Source organism: Melospiza melodia, chromosome 8 (assembly GCF_035770615.1).
Source record: "Melospiza melodia melodia isolate bMelMel2 chromosome 8, bMelMel2.pri, whole genome shotgun sequence".
Taxonomy (NCBI): Eukaryota; Metazoa; Chordata; class Aves; order Passeriformes; family Passerellidae; genus Melospiza; species Melospiza melodia.
Window position 1 is genome coordinate 22,402,402 of NC_086201.1, and position 14,229 is coordinate 22,416,630.

General features: G+C 39.3%; 1 protein-coding gene across 3 annotated transcripts in view; it reads right to left on the minus strand.

Annotated features, from left to right (window-relative positions):
• PDE11A (phosphodiesterase 11A) overlaps positions 1 to 14,229 on the minus strand; it is a 108,391-nt gene that overhangs the window by 13,259 nt on the left and 80,903 nt on the right. For all 3 annotated transcript variants that reach the window (XM_063162197.1, XM_063162196.1, XM_063162199.1), the window contains 4 exons: positions 10,753 to 10,830; positions 9,313 to 9,376; positions 6,419 to 6,493; positions 5,339 to 5,422 (listed from right to left, as the gene is read on the minus strand). In XM_063162197.1, coding sequence (XP_063018267.1) covers positions 5,339 to 5,422; positions 6,419 to 6,493; positions 9,313 to 9,376; positions 10,753 to 10,830 — 301 coding nt within the window. The remainder of the gene's footprint in view (positions 1 to 5,338; positions 5,423 to 6,418; positions 6,494 to 9,312; positions 9,377 to 10,752; positions 10,831 to 14,229) is intronic.

The window sequence follows — 14,229 nt, forward strand, 5'->3', positions numbered from 1 at the left end:
AGCTTTTCTAATTGTATAGACAGAACAGAAACAACTGAAGGAAGAAGTCATCGTGTTGGCTGCATGCAGTGACTCTTGCCTGGGTAAGGACTAAGCCATGCCTACAGTCCATTCTGGACAGGCAGGGCTTCTCAGAGGAGAGGTGCAAACCCTGAATTTCTTATACAGTTATTTCATCATGCAAAACTGTAATTGAAGGATGGAGGGAAAGGGATAGGAGTGCTAACTGAGGAAGGGCTGCATCAGGATATAGCAGTGTAAGCATGATTGTTGAAGAACACATTTTAACGTTCTCTGAGAAGGAGAATTAATCTCCTGTCTAATCATTTCAAGTAGAGTATATACCTTTGGAAAAAAGAAAAATCACGGTGTGTGTATGTACTTCCAATTCAAGTGTCAAAGTCAACTCTTGAAGCAGAGAAGTTAAAACACAGAAAGCCATAACTGTTAAAGACTTCTGTGCATTTTTAGTGTGCTTCATAGAGGCTCTACCACTTATGCCAGCCACCCTGTGCATTTAATCCAAGTTTACAAGCAGAATATAGGCTTTTGCAGCTACATTATCATAGACAACAAATAGATTTAATTACAAGGCCAGACATTATCTTCTATACAAAGGCAGGCATATCAGAACTCCTGGAGTTGCAGACAGATTGATTGAATTTCTTTCTAAGTCCTTCAAACAGTGTGATAAAGAAGGAATCTGTTCCTCCACATTTCACTCAAAACATTTAAAGTACTTGCTAGGCTGAATATTTCTACTTTTCCCAGGTTCCCCCCAGAATCCTGGATGGAGTAATGCAAATTCAATTCTGTAGATTCTGTTATATGCTTGAGGTTCTCAATACCCAAGAAAATCTTGAATAGCTCTAAAAATAGCACTAAAATGGAGCAGTTCAAGGGAGCACCAAGGTAGAGGTGAGCAGGGCAATCTCAGGCACGCATAAGTTGTAAAAGCCATGAGCTGCTTTATCTTCCACAAAGACATCTCCCTTAAATTTAAATAGCTGCTGTCATTGTCACTGACTACCTGACTATGTATTTATCTGCCCAGAAGCAGAGTGCATGGCCTTTGGCCCTGCTATTCATAGTGCTACTGTCTCTGCCTAACAATGCCCTGAACAGAGCTGGGTTTCTGTTAGCATCTTTTGTTTGATGTGAATCGCTGAAGCTTTGATGTTGTTTGTGAGAAATATAATGATTTAAAAGAATAAGATCTTCACTCTGCCACTCTGTGTGCTCCCCACAGAGAAATCTTATCTGAGTTGGGAAAAAAATCTGTGACTGATCCTGTCTTAGGAAGACATGAATGACAGAGTCCAGAAGAGAAATCTGTTAGAGTTGAAACTCTTAGCATCTCTTTACTGGAGGGTCAGAGGGGTGATTTTGTCTTAATGATCAAAATTCCGTTTCCTGTTACACAAACGCTTATAAATAGGTACAGAATACTTTCTCTGTGTGAACACAGCTGTCAGCAAAGCCATAGTGTTTTATTTTCAGTGGGATGCTTCAAATTTTCTGCTTTAATTGCATGTACTTCCTCTTTCTAGGATATTCTAACAAAATGAAGCTACATTACTAGGTTTGAAATACTCTACAATTTCAAAAAAGTGCATTTTTCTTTAGAAATTATTATTCTAATAAGCTTGGTTCTCATCTCTACTTATAAATGCTTTCCTTACTATCAGTTTTGAATGAAGAGCAAATGTAATGCAGTAAAGTGTAACTAAAGCCCCTAAAATCTGAAATTCAGTGTAATGGATTGCTGTTCTGCTACTCAAGGCAAAAGTTCCACTGTTACATAAAAATACTCTGATCTGGGATCACTACAGTAACAAAAAAAGTAAGTAATAAAATTATAATATCCTAAGTGTTATAAAATGCAATGAACAAAAAATTGGGATGCTTTTATCTTCCCAGACCTTTGATCCACAGTGTGAAGGAAATAGATTTGATTACTAAGATATGAAATTGGAAGTGGCTTGATTCTTACATTGAACAGCAGATAGGGGAGAGAGCAAGGGAGCAGAGCTGTGGCTTACCTTGTGCCAGGAGCAAGATCAGGTTTACAAAGCAAGCACAAATGTTTTTGATTTAGACACTTAGATATAGGAAAACTGTGTATAATTCCAGATACTAATTTTAAAAAATATATATCTATATCTACCTTCAGTCTTTACTGTGGCTCATGGTGTAGTATGTTTTGTGTATCACTGACCTTCTTTCTTCTGGGTGGGAGGGGCATTCCAAGGGGCAGTCAGACAGGACTGCTAATGGAAGTTGCATAGATCTTGGTGATTTGCCAGTCACATGTAACCCTCTCACAAAAAGGGGGCAAACTCAGGCACAGTCCTAGCCAGGTAAGCAGAGGAATGTGATCCATGTTCCCCAATAAAGGAGACTTCACTACCCTTTACTTGGGAGAACTGCTGCACCTCCAAGTGAGTTGTTTTGAGCTATCTTAAGGAAATGCAGAAAGCAGAGCAGATAGAGCCAAATCTCCACAAAGGAGGTTTCAGACCTGAGGAAAATGATAAGACTAGAAAAGCCATAACTAAAATGTACTGCAAAGTTTATATATTGTTTTAAGTATGAGCCACTCCTCACAGGCACTCTGGTGTAGCCTGGTTCGTTAGCTTGGACCACAGAGAGGATGCAGTTTGTTCTGGTACTGTGAGGCACTGGGATGATATCAGACCACCCCTGGAAGTTTGGGCTGTGAAGTTCCTTCAGTGTTGCATACTTCAGACATCCTCAGCTGCCAGGAATGGCCTGCTCTTGGGAGTTACTCTGAGCAAAGAACTTCAGGGAGCTCTGCTGATCTCACTTTAATGAGAATTGCCTGTATTCAGTGGTTGCTGGGATCTCTGCTGTGTGTGTGTGTGTGTGAAATAACACAGAGCACAGCATGAGGTCCTGCTCTAGCAACTGCATTGGTAGGAACTGGTGCATTCCCCACAGCATTCCCTTTGGGGATCTGGATGCTATAGAATCCCATGTGGATTCAGGATTTCTAATCACTAGTGTTGAAAAAAAATAAATAGAAAAGCCTTGATTTTGTTCTCTATGGCTTAATGTTTTAATTTTGGTATGAAAATAAGCATCAAATGTTTGTGGGTATTTTCAAACATGGTTTTTCTAAGTACTGTAGTAGTGAGCTATAGTACCACTAATATTTTACTGATTTATGAGCTGCCACTCCATCTCTTTATATTGCATTTGTAGTGATATAACCTGTTCTCTCCTCACATGCAGTTCCCGTAATGTATTACAATGGCAAGAATTTCAAAGAATGTAAAAATATGCCAACCCAAAATCTAGGATATGGCCAGAGCTGTAATGTTCAGCCAGCCCTAAACAGTGGATTTACAGTGCCTGAATATTCTGCTGACAGGGTATGTGTGTTGAAGTTTGATTAAGCTGGATATGAAAATTAAAACTTGGCTCCACACTGAAGAGAGAATCTCCTGCAGTGTGATACTATGGCATGAAGTTTTCTGTTTACCCCTAAGGCTGGTGCTGCTATGACTTCCAGGTTTGATGGTGTCTCTTTTTGAAGTTGTTGAGCAGCAGGCTAATGGCTGCACAGCATGATGCAAACACAGTGGAAAGCAGGGAAATCAGATGTGAATATATTCCCCAGAGATCTCCTGCTAAGATGGAGCTAACTAACCAGAGCTTTAGTGCTCAGATGTAGTTTTCTCGTGCAGAGGATGGGCTGATTATCAGCTCTTCCTGCTTTACTGTACATTTTTGGATTACAGATGCCATTAGAAATAATGAATTCTGGTATAATATGCATTCTAGTGCAATATGAGCTATTTTATTGAAAGGGACATTATTTTTAAAGAGTGTCTGTCCCAGATCAGTGTCCATCACCCCTCCCCCACATTGTCTAAAATGTTCTTGGTCTTTTAAACAATATAGGTGTATAATCTTCTTCCCTGCTTGCTTTGCCTTAATTGTTTGAAGATGGTAGCTGTAATTTATTTCATCAGGACAAAGACTGGCCTTAGAAAGGGACAGGATCTCTTGGCAAAGCAGCAGCCTGGCTTGTTGCTTACACAAGTGTCTGCTCTCTGTGTCACAACAGGAATTGCCATTGCTGCTGGGTAGTAATTTCATTATTTCCATGGTGGCAGCCTCATATGCCACAAGTTATGGAGGGGAGAGGGCACATTGTCCTTCTTATGGGCCTTCTTGTGTCCTTGTTGTATGATATTGGTTTTATATCTGGTCTATAAAATGAAAGGAACGGCGAATCCATTTTTATTTGTGGGTAGGGAAGCTACATTCAGGCACAAGTTGATAATTTTGATGTTAACATGGGAGCTGTTATTGCTGTGTGTCATCACTGACCCGTTCATTGCTTTGAGGTCTTGGGCAGTTTAGGGTGCAGTGGGAACAGGGAGAACTTGCTGCAGTTCCCCAAAGATGCTGAATGAGAACATCCTCCTGTTTTCTCAGATATCACTGGCCAGTCAGTCTTTGCTGGCATAAGGCAGTCTGTGTTGTTTCAGTCATATCCTGAAGCTGTTTAATTTAAAAAGGCAGAAGCATTGTTCTGATAGGAAAAAATTCTTTGTGAAATGGTGGTCAAGCATTGGAACAGGCTGCCCAGGGAAGTGGTGGAGTCACTGTACCTGAAATGTTCAGTAAACCTGTAGATGTTCTGCTTAGGGATATGGTTTAGTGTGGACCTGACAGTGCCAGATTAATGGTTGGACTCGATGATCTTAGAGGTCTTTTCCAACCTTAATGGTTCTGTGGTTATCTCTAGCCTTAATAGAGGAGCACTTGGGCATTTACACACCATGTGCCAAGCACCCAGGCAGTCTGTGCAGAAGCACAATTAAAAGAGTAAACTCTGAGTTAAACAGCACAGGTTAAACAACAAATTGTTTTATCACAGACCCTAAAGGTTGGCCTAGAATGCCCTGTAGCAGTTTGGGAAGGTGCACTCTAGGCCGAGCCTTTAGGGTCAGAAGAAAGCACAAAGGCTCAGCCTTGAGTTTCCTTTTGCATCACACAGATTTGGACAAGTTTGACTGCACCTGCTGAGACTGTCCCTCTAGTGCTCCATACCTCACCATGATGAGAATCAGTTTGTCTCTAATAAACCCTATCAGCTTTTATACCTTAGAGAGGAATTTACAGACATTACAGATATTTACAGACAGATTCAGGGAATCTGAAGATTTCTTAATGGAATTCAGACTTTTGGTAAAGTCAAAGTAAGACAAGAGTTCAAATAGCCTTCAAGGCTGCTCTGAAAGCTAACTCTGAGAGACAAGAATAATCTCCTCTGGACTCTACAGGAGCAGTAAGTAAAAATTACCTCATACAATGGCATGCAGATGCTATCAATCCACTCAAGCTGCAACCTGGGTAGTTCATGCTTCCTGTTCCGATCAAAAATGGCCTGAATTGAGAAGGAAACAAAACTGTCATACTTTAATTACACTGAGTATTTTACAGACACATCATCCAGCACTTCGCAGCTATGGTCAAATTCTCACAACCAGAACACTTTGTAAACCATAATCAATCTCTGCAGTTGCCTTCTCACTGCTTTGCATGAAAAGTAAACTGGTTATTTTCAATTCTGTTTTGAAACTTTTAGGCTGAATGTGTTCTGTGTTTATAATTCTGTAGTGTAAAATAAATGCTCCACAGCTGGAGTTGAGGTGGTAAGTAACCTCCTGTAGGAACGTAAAGCAGATACCTTTGAGCAGAATTTTCTCTTTTCTCACATAGGGTTTTGCAGCTCAACAAAACAGTAATGGATCTGGGCTGGCAGTCTTCCTGCCCGGTAAATTCTGTAGAATACTTTCTGTTACCCTTCTCCTGTTGCCTCCAGATAATGGTTGCTCCACATTTTGAGTTATTCAACCTGGATAAGACTTTCTCTTCTAATTGTTTAGTGACAATATTTATGAGACTTTCCTAGCACTTGTTTGACACTTTACACCTATCTGACTTTATTCCACTCAATTCCATTTTATCCCTTCAATCACCGTAGTACATTTACATGTATGCTTACAGAAATGCATTTCAAATAACACAGATATACAGCTGCAACATAAAGTAAATCTGGCAATTTTGATTTCCATAGGTAGCTGTGAGTTTTTACGTCACTTCTATGTATTGAACCCAACACCTGCTGCTTAGAAAATTCACTAATAGGATAATCTTAGTAATAGATACAGAAAACTAGTAAAAGGGCTCAAGGACTGTGAAAGGGCAAAAGTGACTGTGTTGACTGAGAGCTATTTTATATGTGTTTATAAATGCATATCCCTATTGGACAGAGGTTTCTCTATGTACAAAATACAGTTCATTTTTCTGAATGAGCCCATTGATATTTTTTTCCCTTATTCAAATTAGTAACTATTTCAGAAATGATAAAAAAACTTACTGAAGGGGTGAGTTTGAGTTCAGATCTTTCTCTGTCTCCTTGTTCAAAGAACTCACTGGTTACCAGCTCAGCAGCCTAAAATAAAAGTCATGGTAAAAGATTAGTTTTTATTACACAGTCTTTAGGATAATGAGTTTTTGCTCAGACTATGACTTCAGCCTGTGCTTGACTGTACAGAAGTGAATAACCTCACTTGCAGGACTGACGTCAGGCATGTGTTCATTAGGTTTTTGAACTGGGCATACAAGGGGTATAAACAGCCATAGTCAGGCACAGGGACTTGGGGAATTACATTGCACTGCCAAGGTAACATTCAGTGCAGTTATAACAACTTAAGAACTGAGACCAAACCAGAAAATGATAGCTTCTTGTTGGCATCCACTATTACATTTGTAAAAATGCTTTGTAAAACATGCAAGAGCTCTTTGGTTATTTACAGGCTGTTGCCCTATAATAACAACTTCGCTTATCAAAGAAACTTAATTAACCAGTACTCTCTGTTGTTTAATCTAACATGAATTCATAAAGGGTTTTTTCCTCCACTAGGCTTTACTTTTTTTCCCCATGACTGTCATCAATATAGGATCTGGATATCTAAGTATAGGCTCAGATTGTGATGCTAATCTTGATTTAAAATCAAGAAGTGGTAGGTTGGAAATTAGAATGCATCTTTCTGACTCTTGCAAATGAAAATGTTCTATTCACTGCAGAGCTCTGTGCTTTTTAGAAGACGACAAGACTTAAATTTAGTTATGGAAACCAGAGGAAATTTAGGAAGTCTGATATAGTACGTACTCCTGTCATGTGTGAGGCTTTGAACATAAGCACATGCGACATTTTCAGATGAAAAAAATCTGGAAGCCAATCTACTGAAGAGGCATTCATATACTAAAGCTCCTGTCATGCCAGTGTATTGCTTTTAAGCTAGGAAATTATTTCATAATGCCAAGACACAAGAGAGTAAACTAAGCAGAGAGCCTGTATGTCATAAAATCTCTAAATTTCTTGCTTTAGCAACTGCATGGTAGATAACAAATGCTAAGCTTGTTGCAGTTGAAATGGGGAGTACCAAAATTATTTGGAAATAGGTGATGTTATAAAGTACTCTTAAATCTTAATAAAATTCTGGATCAATATCCCAGATAAGAGGAATAATTGAACAACCTATCAGCAATTAGGTGTTTGCTAAGTGTATTGTATAAAAATAATCAAGGCATAGTATCATCCCTGTCCCTCAGTGCTATTCAGTTCCTGTTCTCCTTACGTCCCTTTTTCTTTACCTGTTTCAATCTTCTCTTCCTGAATTTTTCCATCTTACATCTGGCCTTTATTCCTTTTTTTCAAGTATGTTTGGTTTTTTTCTCGTGGCACAGTTAAGGTTCAGCTATTTCCTGTTTTACCTCTGTGGACTTACTAGCACTTCTGCTCAATGGGGTAATGCTTCAAGAAATCCCAGGTGGAATTTTTCAATATAAAGTAAACCTGTATAACTAAGCTGCAGGGGACTTTTCACCTGTAGACCTCAAGAGTGACAAGTATAAAAATCCCCAGTTTGCCAGAGACTCCAGCACTAATTCAGCAGCACAGCACAAAGATTCACAACTAGGAAAGCAGACCCTGCCTGACATTTGGCTGTCAATGAAAATGCAGAAGCTAACTGGGTTAAGGAGGAAAAATGAGGAGGGATTGCACACACTGCAGCAGTGGCCAGGTGACAATGAAAATTCTTGTAACTCAATTTCCCCCTGCAGGATAGAAGCAGCTTTCCTGATTTCCATGCAAGGTGACTATGTTCTGGCCAAGTAGAGCAACAGCCTTAGAAAGAACTGTTGCCACAGTCTGCTGAGAAAGCAAAAAAGATTCACCTGGCAAAACTGAAAGCTGAGGTGAAGCCCTCCCTCCATAAATGTTTGTTTTATTCAGTTGATGTGCATGTAATTTCCATAGATCCTTTTCAGCTTCTAATACTTCCTTGTCAAAGCAATCTGCCTGCTCCTGCATGTCTAGTTATCTGGCCTAGTTTTCTCTTTTCCACCTCATCTTTGTAACTATTACTTGCTGTTAGACCAAACTTCCTCCAGCTGTGTACCCAAACCCAGCTGCACTGGTATGTTTTCTGTTTGTTTCTTGATGCTGTCAGTTCCTCCAAAACCTGACACAGTCTGTCTTCTACTGGCTTGTTCTGGGCAGAGAATGACTGGCATGGAAATATTAAGGATAGTTTTCTGGGTAGAGAAAGATGTCTAGAAAGAAAATCATGGGGCAAAGGATAAGAGTTTTGGGGCAGGTCGCTTTCTTATATTTTACCTGTTTGCCAATGCTGGATTGCTGGATCTATTTTTTATGTATATTTCTAAAGAGCCTACTCAGCAGCAGAACTCTGAATTTTTATTTGTTGGTTTCTAGGTACAGGGGTACAGGATGTAAAAGAAAGCCCTATACCATGCTTGGAGTTTTGCAACATTCTTAAGAAAATTAATACATTTCTTTTATCATATCTACTGAAGATTTTATGCAAATGAAAGTTTGCAGATAATCTGTTGGTATTTTTGATTTAGGGAAGACCCTACTACTGCCAAGGAAAACTTTGGGATGAAACAAGTAAATGCAGGTATATTTGGCTACATGCCTTTTTGGTTTAATCCATCCATTTTTGGGTATTTATTTAAAATGTTAGTAAGAGAAGAGGTTGTAAAGCCAGATGCACGCAGCAGCATGTGTACAGGGAACGATTACGCAATAAACCATTTTTTGCAGAAACCCCCTGCTATTTTTTAATAGCATTAATACTGCTGTAAATTGATTCCAGTTTTGGTCCCTTGCAAGCCAGGGCCCTGGGAATATTGTCCTGCCAGTCCCGCCTCCTCCCAGCCCTGCTATTAATCATGACTTGCCTGTCTTGAAATCTCCCACGGTTTGGTCACAGCTCCAAGGTCACAGGCTGTCATTAGCATTGATCTGAAAAACAGAAATGAACAATACAAGCTGAATCAACCTTTGTTGAATTTCTAAACAACTCTGCTCTGGACGCATAAATAAATAATACCTATATAAAATGTCAGCCCTGGCACCTTCTTTTCCTCCAGAAAAGAATGACATGTTTGAAATCTTAGCCATCAGCGTGGCTTTTACATTACAATTGTGCCTCAGAATCCTAATGTGTTGCAGGTCATAAGATGATGAATTTTGGTATTCTGCATTGCACAGTAGAAAAGAAATGATATTGCAAGGGAGTAACTGCTAATTTTGCAATACTTCTAACACTACTTACATTAACACCTATAATATATTAGAAAGCATGTGCTTCACATGATATAAGTAAGGGTATTATTACATAATAACACCTGCAACTGGATTAATTTATATGCCTATTTGTAAGTGACTGCTGTAGCAAGAGAGCCTATAATCACAGGAGGCATCCCAGACACTGTTTAAGCAGTTTCTACTGCTCATCTACAATAAAAAGTGAAGATTTACTGTGAGCTATACGGTTCCACTGTAGTTTAATATCTAGCTACAACCATGTTTTATATGCATTAGGAGAAGGAAACCATTCAGCTGTAGAAAGCGTTTATGTACAGTACATGATGCAGATAAAAGTCTAAGAAAGTTTAAATGAAGAACAAGGGCACTGAAAATGAAGCATCAAATATATTGCCCGAATCTAAAATTAGGAATGGGTGAAATGGTATGGAAAATAGAAAATGGCCAATATTTTGTCAAAAGACCAAAAGATAACAGAATTTTAATGAAATGTCAGATAAAATGAGACATAACCAGGCATGCATATGCAAATACACACGTTTTATTGTCTACAAAGTGTGATCTACTCAAACCACCCACAATGTCTGAGGTTTTCAATAGGATGCATGCTCAGGGCATTCCTGAGGGCTGGAAGATTACTCTGTATAAGAAAATTCCCAGGTACACACTGGAAGAGCAGAGAAGTGCATGGCTAGTGAAAAAAGACAGATGAGAGAAAGAGGGATCAGGGAAACAGACAGGAAAGATCTTTGTGTAGAGAGGCAGAATATTGATACTTTCTGGAAAAAGAGCAGAAGGGTTGAACAGGAACTGGTGAGGCTGGGAGAAAGGGAAGAAAACAGGACTGAGTGTGTAGGAGATATGGAGAAGGTGAAGTCATGTTGATTAATCCCAGCTGTTTGCTAATGTTGAAAAAAAATCATACCATGTATTTCATAGCATGGATTGTATTTTTAAAACAAGATACTTTCTCTTTTATTCTAAGCCTCCAGTCCACAATACATGACATTCCTTTAACAAATATGGCTACACTTCGAAATAACCAGAAAGCAAGAGAAAACGGTGCTTACCGAAATACTTCTCGGTGGTTTTTTATATTCCAGTCATAACCACCTTTACTGACAAGCTCAAAAAACTCGGTCCTTCTCCTGCAAAAAACCAGATTGTCAGAGAAGGAAATAAGACACTTGCAGGGCAGCACTGCAGCAGAACCACAGCTCTCTGTGTGATAGGGAATCACTGCACCTCATGTATTATTGTTAAGGCCGTTACACTGACAGTCCATTTAAGCGAAACATACTAATTTCCAAACACCTTCTATAAATGTCTCTTATCAATGTCACAGTTGCCTAGTAAATGCAATATTGGATTTATGGTCTCCACAAATAAGGAAATGAATGGCTCTGAAATGTTCAGTCTTCCATGGAAGCATGAAATGCTCACCTACAGCAGTGGACAGACAGACAGTAGAAACACCCCAGAAATACACACATGCCTCTGTTTTCTTGTCCTTGCAAAATGGTTTTTACTTCTATATCCTGAAGGGTTTATCAGAGCTGTGCAATTCCTGTTATTTCCAGCACACAGATAGAAACAGAGACACACAGGAGCTGCTGCTGTCTTGAGTTCATAGTTCATACAGACCAGACACTAGGTCTCCCTGCTTAGTGCCATGGTTTGTCTTCTCACACCTTCTTCATGTCCTCAAACAGGGACAAAACATGAGATGGACAGAACATATTAATGCTTGATTGTTGCCTTTAAGCATCAAAATTCTGATTCATCATAGTCTGTAATCTTTTATGGCACTGAGACTCCAAGCAGCTCTTACTGCTTGCAGTGTGACTACAAATATGTAATAGATCCTGCCCAAGATGTAGCAGAAGCTGAGGTACAAAAACTTGGAGCAACTTTCCCCCAGTGACACATCACATGAGTATCAAAGCTGGAAAGCAAATAAATACCTATATCCTAAGGGACAGTGTAGTGCCCCATCTCATGAGACTGTGCTCTTTGTCAAGAGGAAATGTAGTTAGGTTCCTGAACAGGAGAGAGTTTGCAGTCTTGTATTTTCTACGTTTACTTCAACTAGACTGAAACTTTGGACAGTGATTATTGACAGTGCAGTCTCATGGCAGCCAGTACACATTTGCATACAAGGAGATGCACACTTCCAGAAACTCTGTGTTCCAGAACATGGTGTGGGGCAGGTTGCATTATTCTGGTCCCTGACTCCCATGGTTATATATATAACCAGTCACTTCTACTATAGAGCCTTTCTATAGTGGATTTCATTCAGCAGCGAGAAGAGGGCTATAAATGACTGCATGATATCTAATCCCTTATACTTTGGGAAATAAGAGATTTCCTTTTGAAGTATTGGATATTCTGAGAAATTCATATGTTCCTGAACAAAAACCAGGCAAGAATGTTTTAAGCTGAAAGCACAGGAAGGTGACACCCTAAAAACCTAAAATATTTAAATTTAAAATGTAGAGATCCATAAATGGTAATTGAAAATGTAAGTCTCAAGGCCTTATGTTAGGCTAAAAGAGAAGTAGTAGTCCAGCTCTACAGAGACATTTCAGTGTAGGAAGGACTGAACCAGAGCAAAGCAGCCATGTATGATGAAACAATTTAGCATTTCCTACTGTTTTTTTTTTTTTTATATCCAAAATGATGAGGTTTTCTGTTAATAAGCAAATACAGTATGGCAGATTTTCAGAAACAAACTGAATTATAATAATTTTCCAAGGTCTTTGAGTAACATTGACTCTGGCTGCATTTTGCCTTGAAGGGAGGTTGTTTTCCTATGTATAACAAATTCATTTGCTCTACAGCCCACTGGCTCAAGACATCATTTGGATGAATTTCCATAAACTTCATTTTGGCTCCATGCTTTTACTTTTCATATTATCTGCAAGTGTCGTTATCTAGAATTATAAACTGTTTCCCATCTGATCTTTCAGTGAGAGTCATCTTTTTGTTTGTTTGTATAAAAGTAAAGCCTTGAGAAGGTCATAAAGTCTCTGCAACAGTTTTGTTGCTGTTTTAATACCTGGAGCTTGTGATCATTAGATTCAGTCATTTTAAGAATACTGATATGAGAATTCCCCTCTCTACAAAAATATTGATGACGTAGCAAACTGAAAAAACAAATTAGGTACTTGTGTAGAAACAGCTGTTCACATAGGGTGGTTTTAAGAAATGTAAAGCACCAGTGTTTCTAGAGAGTGATTTTCAGGCACTTCTGGAAATAAACTAGCATAGCTACCACCTCATTAATGAATCACAGTAACACAAGAGGAAAAAATAATGTATCTGCAGACTTTTGAGTAAAGAGGCCTCATTTGCTAAAAGTCTTCTGATTTATGCAGCATGAAAAATCAATTATGCAAGTAAGAAAAAATAATCTCGAAATTCAGTTATGTCCCTCTTGGACATTATTTCTCTGTACTTGAACTAGACAAACAAATTGACCACATAGTTTTTCAGCTTAAGGCAGGGAGGGAAGAGAGCTCCATCACATCTGGGTCTGAATGGGGTCTATCCCAAGGCACTGCCATGAGCCCCCTCTGGCTCCTCCAGGGTCTCCAGGATCTTGGCCAGGGGGAGCACATGGAGCTGTGCCAGGGCAGCTGTCCTCTCAGTCCTGGTCACTCATGTCCTCCTTGAGAGCACAAAACATTTCTGCAGCGTTGACTTACGATGAGACAAGAGGACCTATGGTCCTTGTATCTCACAGAATGGAAGAGCTTCAAGGTCGTCAAGTCCAACCATCAACCCAGCACCACCATCATCACCCCTGAACCATATTCCCCCTAAGCACCATATCAAGACAACTCCTTTATACTTCCAAAGGTGGTGACTCCACCATCGCCCTGGACAACTTATTCCAATGTCTAACCACTCTTTCAGTGAATTTTTTTTCTCTAATACCTAAGCTAAACTTCCCCCGGTAGGACTCTAATAATTTCACTTGAGACATGGCAGAAAGACAGACAGGATAGAATGCTAATAGACACCAAACAAAAATTCCTAAGGATGACTTATTGTCATGACTGGGAAGGCAGTGCACTGAAACTGCACATCTGTCAGCACTGCTAATGCCAGATGTCAGAAGTGCACTGTGATGGTGACACCATTCCTCCTCTGACTACGTGCATCCTCCCACACATCCTCAGTGGGATGAGCTTGGTAAAAATTAACAATATTTGAAATACAGGACCAACTTGAAATCTACTTTGAGATTTGATTTGCAAACAAGGAAAGGGAAGAATCTGGGTGAGAGACATCCTAGTGTAGTTCTCCACAGTTAAGCTTTTTAAGACTGTTCTCATTATGTGATGTGAATTGGCATAATTCATCTTCAAAGCAGCAAAGTGTCTCCTTCATTACCTCTGTAACTGGGTCTGTAACTAAACACAATATTTCTTAGCACAAATGTTTAGAGATGCTGAAATGGTGGAAAAGAATTCTCAAATGTCATTGATTTTCTATGTGCCTGAAGAAATGATCATAGAAGGGACAGAAAAATTATAGAACTG